We start from the raw sequence: 10,993 nt of genomic DNA, 5'->3' as shown, positions 1-10,993 counted from the left end.
TTAGCGGTGTCTCTGATGCGCTGCGCCTCGTGCTTCCTCGCCAGGTGTTCTCCCTCTGGCTTCCCATGTCCTGTTACCAGGAGGATTTCTTCAAAGAGTACCTCAAGATGATGGCGAATATTATCGTCCTGAACTTGCTCATCTGTATTTCTCTGGTGTTCTGGATCGTGTCCATGACTGCAAGTACGTACTACGGTGAGTCCAAAGGCCGGGGGCGAGGCCGGCGCGGCACGGGGAGGGGCGCACTGAGCCCCCTGCCCTCCCCTCCCGCCCCTGCAGGCTGGAGGTAGAGGATGGGAAGAGGGGTGTGCACAGCCCCTTCTGGCATCAGTAGAGCTGAAAACCTCAGCGGTAGCTGGTAATGGTTTAAAGGTGTTAACAGCCACTGTACCCATCTTTGCAGCTCTGTCCAGGGATCCCGTTGAACTTGAAATAATGGTATCCTTTGTGATTTGTCTCCCGGAAAAGGAGAGTGAAAGAAAGAGGGAGCTGCTAGAGGTCTTTATGAGGGCAAGTAGTGACAGCACGGGAGGAGCGTGCCAGCTTTCAAAACAGTTTTAGGAAAGCACATGCAGTGTTTGAAGACTAGACTGCAACAACAATTTCTTGGTCAAGGAACAGAGAAACAGGGGAAATGGTGTAAGAGGAGAGGGATTCTCTGTCATAAGTGTATACAGTCAGCTCTGTGTTCTGTTTGGGCAACTCGGGCAGGCTGTGACTTAAATCTGTGTAGTTGTAGGGACAGTAGTACTTTTTGTGGTCTGTAATTTCAGTTCTAGGACCATCTTTACAGCAGTGTGCAAAAGCAGCAGTACTGCCTTCAGCATCAGTTGAAGCCTAGAAGAGTTTAATTGCTCTTCCAGGACAGGTAAGACCTGTCCTTAAGACGTCAGCCAGATTCTTGCAGGAAGAAGAGCTCCTTCTGTGTCATTGCAGTGTTGCTCAGAGTGCCTAGGGATGCGCTATGAACACCCTCAACTGCCTACCATCAACCTGGATCCAGGAGAAGCTAGAATAAATATCCCACCAGTATAAACTGACTTTTGCAGTGGCAGCTGGATGTTTCTGCTCAGTGTTTTTTAGTGCTTTGGGTGCTAGGATGGGACATTAGTTCTGGTACAGCATTAAATCTGTGTTGTCTGGACACTACTGCTTCGGCTTGTAGAGAGATGCCAGACACAATGGAAGGTATGCAGAAGCAGGCTTTACAACCCGGTTCTGTTTGTGTCATTTAGATCTAGGCAAGTTAGATTTAAACACACAACTTTGTGCGTGTCTGATCTCTGTAGGTACAGCTCTCTGGGTTTTTCTGATAGTTAAGATATTCCAGTCCTTGGTATCTAACCTGTTAAGAATTGACTATGTAGAGTGGAGAGGCCTGATATGAAGTAAATCAGGATAGGGACTGATACAAAGGAAGAGACTGCAGACAAATCCTCCTTTTTGTAGAGATTTATGATGGAACAAGAAGGACATAGGACTTCGGTTGTCTGTTTGCCTGAGGCTATGGAAAGACCTTGATTTGAGGAGGTGAATGAAGGGTATAGTGGGAGGCAAATAAATTCAGCCCATGAAAGTGATTAAATTTAGTCCTTAACCATAAATATAAAAATAGTACAAATGTGCGTTTATTAATTTACAGTTTATAGTTCATAGTAAAGCGTGGGCACCAGTGACACAAACGTTGATAAAATGGAAGTGTTAAAGAACCTGTAATAAATCAATAAATGTGTTCGATCTTAGTCTCAACTGCTTACATCTAGTAGTAATGTAGTACTAATACTTCTTTTTTCCCCAAGGAAATACAAAGGGGTCAGTTTAAAAATGACTTTAAAAAGGTGAAAATTCTGTTAACCAACCAAAAACACCCCCTTTGTGTTCTGTTACTGCTCACACTCAAGTTAATATCAGGAACCGTCTTGGTTTGTGGTTAGCAATACCAGACTACAGCACTGGAGATTTCTTCATACATAGCTAGTGCTGCTTTTCTTTTGAGTTTTGAGTCAACCCTTGGCTGCAGGACTCCCTTGCACACCTCCTACAGCATTGCAGCTTTTTAGTACTGTTCTGCTTTCAGGTGGGACAGAGTTCATTTTCTTCCTAGTAGCTTGTACAGTGTTGTATTTTGGATTTAGTATGAGAATAATGTTGATAACACACTAATGTTTTAGTTGTTGCTGAGTAGTACTTATCCTAAGTCAAGGATTTTTCAGTTTCCCATGCTCTCTGCAAGCAGGTACACAAGCAGCTGAGGGAGCACGGCCAGGACAGCTGACCCGAACTGGCCAAAGGGATATTCCATACCATAGGGTGTGATGCTCGGTGTATAAAGGGGGGGAGGTGGCTGGGGGGTGCCAATCGCTGCTCAGGGACTGGCTGGGCATCTGTCAGTAGGTGGTGAGCAGTTGCACTGTGCATCGCTTGTCTTTCTTGGGGTTTATCTCTCTTCTTGTTATTTTCCTTTTCATTACAATTATTACTATATCTTATATTATTTCAATTTTTAAACTGTTCTTATCTCAACCCATGAGTTTTACTTTTTTTTTCTTTTTCAATCCTTCTCCCCATCTCACCAGTGGCGGGATGGGGTGCGGGTGAGTGAGCAAGTGACTGTGTGGTGCTTAGGTGCCAGTTGGGGTTAAACCATGAGAAGAACATGGAAGAGAGATTTTAGTCTTGTGAATTTTTGTGCTTGCAATGACAAGTGTTTTATTGTGAAATGTGTTTGTCCTACTGTGCACTGAGGAACCGGTATATCTGCAAAGCTCCAAGTACTGCTGACACAAAAGTTCTTGTTGAAACCCATCAGGTTTAGTTTTCCAGCAAGACAAGCTGCTGTGCCTGTGTGAAATCTTTCTTCTATGGAATTGAGACCTAATTAATGCTAGACTTGTGATGCCTTATATTTGTATAGCAGATATGATAAATAACTTTTCATTATTTTGTATGTTTTAGCTCAAAACCTACATTAACTATTGGCTTTACTTTTTAAAAGTTTGTGGGGTTTTTAAACAAAAAATGTCACTTAAAATCTTGCTGAGATAGTCATCAACTTAAAGTATGTTTTTGAGAGCCTTACATTAAGTTCAAAAGAATTGATGTTTTAGAAAGCAGTCACACCACTTTTCACCTAATAGACTGTCTTTCTTGTCATTTTTCTGGTAATGAAATTCTGTTAAATAGTGTAGTTCAGGATATAATCAATAGCTTTCTTGTTTCTCTGACTGCAAAAATGGAAGACTTAAACTATAGCATTAAGGAAGAATTTATTCTCAGACTTCTAGTTTTCAGTATTATAGAAGATGTACTTCTGGTGTCTTTGACAATTAAATTTGTGTTGTCCAATTTAAAGTCAAAATGAAGTGATAGAATATAAAAGTTATAAGAATCTTACTGCTAAGGCAGTAATTTGTTGAGTCAGTTTTATGATTAAAATAATACAGCTTTTAACTAGACAGTAATGACTCCTTTATTAACTTTAACTGCTTTTTTTTTTTTTTTTTAATAAGTGCTCTGAAATTTTAGAGGGAAGCAAATATGTTCAGGACATTCATAAATTGTCTCCTTAGATAAATTGCTATGGATACTAGTGCTTTATGGAATGGTGTGGAATTAGGACAGCTAGGTGGGTTATTGTTTTCTTGTTCTGCAAGCTTGTTTAAATTCGTATCATAGTGATTTGAATGACTAAGGGTAACAAACTGGAAACTCAAGAAAAAGATTTTTAGAAGGTTCTGTAGATATTTTGGTGAGAGAATAGCTTATTTTTTTTGTATTTTGTTTCTAAAAGTAAGCCATTTATAGTTTTGACAACCAGCATTTTTTTGTTTGTGAGTTATTCAAGTGGTCTGTCTTGGCAGTTTAATAACTGTCAGTGAAGAATATAATTAAAAGCCATCCTTTCTTGTAGTAAGTTCTGGGTTTGACTAATTTCCAGTTAAATATTTCAAAACATTCTAAGTTGGGTTTATTTTGTGAGTAACAAGGAGGATAACAGTTGAGCCATTTTTGCAGAGATGTTAATACTAGACCTGAAATAATTTATCTTCAGTTCCCAAAAAGCAGTATACTTTCCAAATACAGAAGCTTTGAGTATATAGAATTGCTTTCATATGAAAGCAAGGAATCAATAGATTAAAACCATGCAATATATTGCAATTGTTAGCTGTGTGAGAAAACCAATAAGCTACATTCAAATATTTGAATAGCTGTAACACAGGAAGATCAGTTTGATTAAATTATGTTGACCGATAAAGAGGAAGCTGTCTTATTAATTTTGCCACCCATAAATTCTGTGCTGTTTACTTAGCAAATAGGTGAACCTAAAAATCCATACTCATGTTAAATCGCAAGGCAAGACTTGAGTAATGTGGCAATTCTACTGCAGCTGCTGCCACAGAACAAAAATCAGTGGAAAGGATTCCCCCACTATGTGGGACATGTTATCTCCTAGAAGGAGAAAGGTATGTTCTAGGTTAAATATTTGGTTTCAGTCTATGGCAAATACACCATGCTATGAAGACAATAACTTCTCATGCAAACATGCAAGTGAAAAGAAAATCTTGTCATTCAGTGTGGTTGGTTGTACTGTTCTAGATAAAATTGAGAAAAAAATAACAGGGAGGACAGCAGAATGCACAAAGGGAAAAGGATTAGTCTAGAGAATCCTCAGAGAAGAAAACATTTTTGAGTAACGTATTGCAAGACATGAAATTGTTGCATGCATCTTGACATGAAATTGTTGGATGCTTTTCAGCAAGTCTCTGCAATGCTCCAGATCAAATTGTGCAGGTAGTTGTCTATACTGCTGCCAGGTTGGGAGGAGACTGTGTGTGCAACCATGTGCAGTGGAAAGGAACTATGCAAAGCGAAGAATAAGGAGATTAAATCACCTGTGATTCTCAGATAAACCAAATTTTCTGTAGATTAGAGAAACAAACAGGATAAAGAGAACTGTACTATATTACTTCAGGTTCATTTGAGGATAAATAGGTGGAAACCCGACTATATAACACCTGATTTATGTCACATGGCTTTCCTTAAATGCAAAATTTATAGTGTATGTTGTTCTTTCTTTAAAGAGTAATGATTTGGGGAACCCAGTGGCTTGCTGAAATTTCAGTTTTCTAAGTGTTCCCAGTTACCTTTGCACGTTTCTAGGACCAGCCTTTTGGTGAAAAATTTAGGGTTAATAAAGTCATGAGAACATCCACTGTAAAGCTAATGGATGTGTTCTCAGGTCCTGAAGGATGTAAATTCTCACTGAGACATGGTGGAGAAAGGGACCCAAGAGCTTGGTTACCATGGATAAAGGCAATCAGATAGTAATGCAAGAGAAGATGATGAGGAGAGCAGGGGGCAGTGGGGCAAATATGTTTTACACCACAGCTGTCTGCAGTTGATACATTGCATGACTGAAGAGGTCAGTAGCCTGGTTCAATACAAGCAGGCTGTTGGGAAAGGTGAATTACACCATCCAGGTTACTTTATAAATTCTCCTCCTTTTTTTTTTTTTAAATGAAACACCCTTCAGTCAGCCAAAAAAATCAATAGATTGTTGGAAGTAGTAAAATCCTAGTGTCTCTCTGCTTGCAGTCATCCCATTTCAAAATGCCCATAGTAGAATTAGGGACAGGGAAGGCAGCAGGGATGATCAGAGCAGGTAACAGCATCCATCTGAAAAGGACGTATATAGGTAAAGGTATTTCAGCATAGAAAGGGGACATCTATATAGGTCATGAATGGCAGGAAGAACATGAGTAGGAAATCATTATTCAGTTGGTGATAAAATTTAGCACGTCTGGTGAAACTTGAGGCAGCAGAATCTTTATTTGACTTTTTTAAAGGCCTTTTTCAGTGCATCTATAACCAAAATTCAGTTCTGTGGGTGGTTGTGGAGATGAAAATGATAACTATTTTAAAAAATGGATTGGACAAATATATGGGGGGTTTTAGAAATGCCAACACAAAAGTTCCCACTAAAACAGGGAAGACCAGTCTGTATCTGTTCTTTACACTCCTTTACACATGTGCAGCTCACCACTGCCAGATGGGATTCTGAGTCAAACAGATGTTTGACTTGATCCAGTTTGGAAGGCATCATATTTTCAACCAATTATAGTGTGGAAACAATCAGGAAGTTTTGGATACCAAGAAAAGTGTTTCTTTGCTAAAACTGTGAAAGAAGGCCAAGCAGCTAAACTTCCTTTCTCACATCAGTGTAAATAATCAGTGATGCTGTGATTAAACTGATAATTTGTTCACAGACCAGCAGAAGGACAGAATCAGTGTACAAAATAAACATATATATGAACTGTGGGACTTCCTTCTAGTTTTATTAGATAACATGAAATATCACTGTAGCTCGGCTAAGCACTTAAATATATTACAGAATATGTAAGTTTTCCAAACTAGAATAAAAAGGATATGGTAGAAACACAGAATATGTAGAAACACAGTCATTAGCTAGCTTATATGCTAGCTGACATCCTCTCTCCGCATAGATGTGATACTACTTCTTGAAGTCTTCTGTCCGCCTAGGAGCAGCAGTTCTGTTAACACAGTGTAAAATTCTAATTGATGGTGTAGACAACAAGTCACAACATTAGGTACATCCTAGGAATAATTCAGAATACACAGATGATTAAGAAAGTTGCCTGCTTTTCATAGCCAAAAGCTAACAAGCTAAAGCTTTTGATAAACAAAAATTACTTTTCCTAAAAACTGGTATTTGGGATGGCTTGAAAAATAAGGTAAAGCTTCCAATACATTGTTCTAATTTTCCTTCCATTACAATGCTAAAAAGCATTAGTGACCAAAGACAGTGTTGTTCATTCCTTTTATTGCTGCCATATTTTCTGAAACTTCATCAAAAAAGAATCATAATAAAAAAATTAAGATTTGTTGTTGTAGTTACCAGAGAATCAGTCACGGCATAATCTATGAGGGAAGCTCTTGCACTAATTTATTTAGTTCAAGTTGCTTTGCAGTCTCTTTACATGTGTTGTTAACTGGTTAGTTTGAATCTTACTCATTTGAAACTGAAGTCTGTGTAACTTATTGTGGATGTATGAGTTTGTTTTTTCTAAAACCTGAAATTATTTGTTCGAGCCAGATCAGGTTTCAGCTGGTCTTGACATTTTGATTTAAATTTTTGAAGTTTATAAATCCCTTTTAGAATGGAAACTATCACCATGTTTATTTCTTGACACATTTGATATTTGTAATTCATTTTTGTTAATTCACTGTATTTTCTTTTTTTCCTATGGATGCTTAATAGAAAAATTGAGTAGATAATTGCAAATATTTTGGTATTCCTTTTATAATAATTTATTTTTTATAAAGAGTAAAAAGTTTAATCTCTATTAAGATGATATTTTTAACATATACTAGAAGATAATTACCTTTAAGATATAAAGGCATTAAAAAGGCTTATAAGGATCATCTGTAACCATTTTATTTGATTTATCAGGTACTTTGCGACCCATTTCTCCATGGCGCTGGCTTTTTTCAGTCTTGGTTCCTCTAATGATTGCTACACAGGGTTTTAAGAAGAAGAGTCTTGATCACAGTGGTGCGTTGGGAGGTATGTTTTTTCTGAGACTATTCAGCAAAACATTTAATAAACTAAATTAAGGTCCTTTTTATTGTACATAATATTCTTTTAAAACTTTCCTTCCTAGTTCAATTATAATAAAAGTATAAATGTAAGCATGTATTCCCTGAATTCATACTGATTTTTTTTTCTCACACCTGTTTAAATAGTCTGTTTGTAATTAATTTGACTAATATTGTCATTGGATTTATATAATCCTGTAAGATTGTTTTAAACTTCAGTACAGCATGCAGTTAAATCACGTTTCTGTTTAACATATAGATTAATTCACATAGAGATAATGAAATGACAGAGACAGTGATAAAGAAATACCATAAAACTGAGCTATGTCAGCAGCTTACCTTCCTGATAGGAAACCAGTAAAGGTAACATAGTTCTCCTTTCTGTAATATGAGCAGTTCCAGGCATTTTTTTGTCTCCCAAAACCAAGAAGAAAATTAAATCTGTGCTTCAGTGCAAGAAAATGACTGTTTCAACAGAGTTTTTCTTGACCACGTGAAAAAAAGCCCAAAGTAGTGTACAATAGCATTCCTTGGAATCTGATGCAAGATTTGCATGTGAGGTGATTCACCCTTGTCTTGTGACACTGTCTGAATTGACAGTTGATGGAAAGAAACAGGACCTCAAATCCCTTCCTCCCATGTCACCCATTCTGGAAATCTTGTTCTGTCCGTGAGCTAAGGGAAATATTTTCTAAATTTAAAAAAAAAAAATATCTTTGCTGCTGTGTTTTTGCCTCTTAACATAACAGCTCTGCTAGCCAGTTTATACTGTCATTTGCTTGAACTGCAGCTAATTTTCTTCAGTCGTGAAGAATTGTAATTTTATGGGGGGCAGTGAGAATTAGACCTTCCCTGTGAAAGAAGAGAAAAAAGAAGCACATCTGGGAGCTCAAATACTTAAGAAAATTACAGAAAGACAAAGATGGCATAAAAATCGTTGATGGAAAAAGAAAATTAATAACAGGAGGGAGTAGCAGCATCAGTTAAGATATGGAGGAGAGTTATCTAGGTTATCTTAGATGTTGCGGGAGGATATCGGACTTGCACAACTCTGAGAGTTATATCCTGTACTGTAAAGTAATTTATTTTTCTAATAGTACATACTTATGCTCTCGCTAAAGCTCTTACTTCATAATTAGCAAATCAGCAATTAGACAGCTATCAACCTTTTCTCCTGTCAGCGTAAGTGTTACACGCTCTGTGCAGACCAATCACCTTCTTGTTCACACGGCGGTAACTTCTCACAGTTCAGTACTTTTCCACAGTTCAGTGTTGCAGCTGTTGGTTGTTCTTCCCTGGCACCTTGGAACAACTCAGCAGTTTCTTATCTTTTTCCCAAGGCCTGTTTCTCATCAAAATCTAGCTGCTTCTCAGAGGTTGTGCAGGGTTGACAGGCCGATGTCTCCCACATTAGAGACCTCGGGGGAGGAATTTGATGCCTAAACTGAAGATAAACTTGCTGATATAGCCACAGCTGTATATATGCTGCTTATACAAATAAACACATTCTTCAGGCAAAGTACTTAAATTTCTATTATATATTCTTTGGCTTTTTTTCTTCTTTTTGTTGTTCTGTCATTTATTTTTGGACAGTATTACTGATTTGTGGCAAGAGGTGGTCTTAAAAATCACATGCCTTAGCAGTAACAATAAAATAAGCTATTTAAGAGAAATATAATTTAAGAGAAAATTATAAAGGTAACTGATATTTATTTTTTTTTCGGTCAAGATGTCTGAAATTCTCATACAGGCATTGGGCACTTCAGTAATTCTTTTACTGCATGATTGTGTTAGTTTTGTCATGAAGATAGTCTTCATATTCAAGAGATTCAAAATACTTTGCTTTGCAAAGCAGTCATTGTTACATGAAGGAACTTCATATACTTTTTTGCTTTGTAGGATTGGTGGTTGGATTTATCCTCACAGTTGCAAATTACAGTTTCTTCACCTCTTTGTTTGTATTTTTTGTTACTTCTTCAAAACTTACTAAATGGAAAAAAGATACAAAGAAGCAAATAGATTCAGAATACAAAGAAGGTAAGCCATAACATTTTTATTCTTTCAGATCCTTTGTGGAGAATAAATACTGTATATTCCCCTTCCGTTCAAAGGCTCAGATGAGATGTAATATCCAGAGTAGGAAACACTGCTGCCATGCCTCCCCTCCATTCCCATCCCTGTGAACTTAAGCAAGGGACTTGCCTTTTGCTTCTGTTCTATTTAATAAATTTCTATCTAGTTTCTGTTTTGAAAGTGTGTCTTTTTAAATTTGACTTCATATATATGTATTTTGCTTTTGTCTCATGCTTGTTGCCAGTCAAGATATTTTGCCTTCAAATACTATAATTTAGTTTTTGTCACTTCAGGTGGACAGAGGAATTGGGTACAAGTATTCTGTAATGGTGGTGTTCCTACTGAGCTGGCTGTCTTATACATGATAGAAAATGGACCGGGTGAAATTCCTATTGACTTCTCAAAGCAATACACAGCATCATGGATGTGCTTATCCCTTTTGGGAGCTTTGGCATGCTCTGCTGGTGATACATGGGCTTCGGAGATTGGTACTGTTATGAGTAAAAGCAAGCCAAGGTTGATAACAACCTGGGAGAAGGTTCCAGTAGGTAAGGTGTTACCTGTACCACATGTTCTTAATATTTTGCTACTCTGTCTTGAGTTATGCATCCAACTTGAAAAGTTCAAAAAAATCCCCAGAAAAACAAACATCAGAAATCTCTGGTTAAAAAATGTTAGTAACAGTGCATTCTCTGAAATGTAACATATACTCAGTTGTGTTTCTGCTGTATCTCGTTGTTGAGCTACACCATTATAGCATCCAGGGAGCTAAAATCATTCTTAGTGAATGCTGTCACTTCTCATCTCTGGCACTACTAAAAATTTTTATATTGCCAATAATATAAAGAGTACAAGTTATCAGCTGATTTCTTCAGCCATTAAAATTTTAATCAGTAGAAGAATATATATATTCAATACAAATGCTACAAAAAATTCACAAACAAAATGCTCATTTCCTTTAATATCATACCAAGGGTGGGTGAAGCAAACCTTCTGTCTGTTAAACCTTGTCTAAACGGTGGATGGCATTAAAGCAGTGTGTCTTTTTTGAGTCTTACTGGCATGTTGATCTGAATTTAGATCTTGTGGGATAGGATTTAAATGCAGGCATTTTTTTTTCCCCTTAATAAGCATTCTTTAGATTTTTATTCACTGAACTGTTAAACATTTTCCTTTCTATGGGTTTTGTTCTTTCTTTTAAATGTGCTGGTGAAATATGTCTTGGTATACTTTTGAAAGAGTCACTGCTTTAATAACATGCATATCTCAAGCTGGGGTTTTGGGTTTTTTTTTGGGGGGGGGG

At 37.2% G+C, this 10,993-nt stretch overlaps 1 protein-coding gene across 2 annotated transcripts in view; it reads left to right on the top strand.

Annotated features, from left to right (window-relative positions):
• The first annotated feature begins 6 nt into the window (after window positions 1-6).
• Window positions 7-10,993, top strand: part of TMEM19 (transmembrane protein 19) — a 16,089-nt gene continuing 5,102 nt past the window's right edge. The window contains exons 1-4 of one of the 2 annotated variants that reach the window (XM_026868514.1): window positions 7-195; window positions 7,472-7,585; window positions 9,517-9,654; window positions 9,984-10,238. In XM_026868514.1, the coding sequence (XP_026724315.1) occupies window positions 66-195; window positions 7,472-7,585; window positions 9,517-9,654; window positions 9,984-10,238 (637 nt within the window). In that variant the 5' untranslated portion in view covers window positions 7-65. Of the gene's footprint in view, window positions 196-540; window positions 869-7,471; window positions 7,586-9,516; window positions 9,655-9,983; window positions 10,239-10,993 lie in introns of those variants that run through there. The other variant, XM_026868515.1, reaches the window with a different exon arrangement.

Source organism: Athene cunicularia (genome assembly GCF_003259725.1).
Source record: "Athene cunicularia isolate RWA chromosome 1 unlocalized genomic scaffold, athCun1 chr1_part2, whole genome shotgun sequence".
Lineage (NCBI taxonomy): Eukaryota > Metazoa > Chordata > Aves > Strigiformes > Strigidae > Athene > Athene cunicularia.
This window is presented reverse-complemented; position numbering and strand designations above follow the sequence as displayed.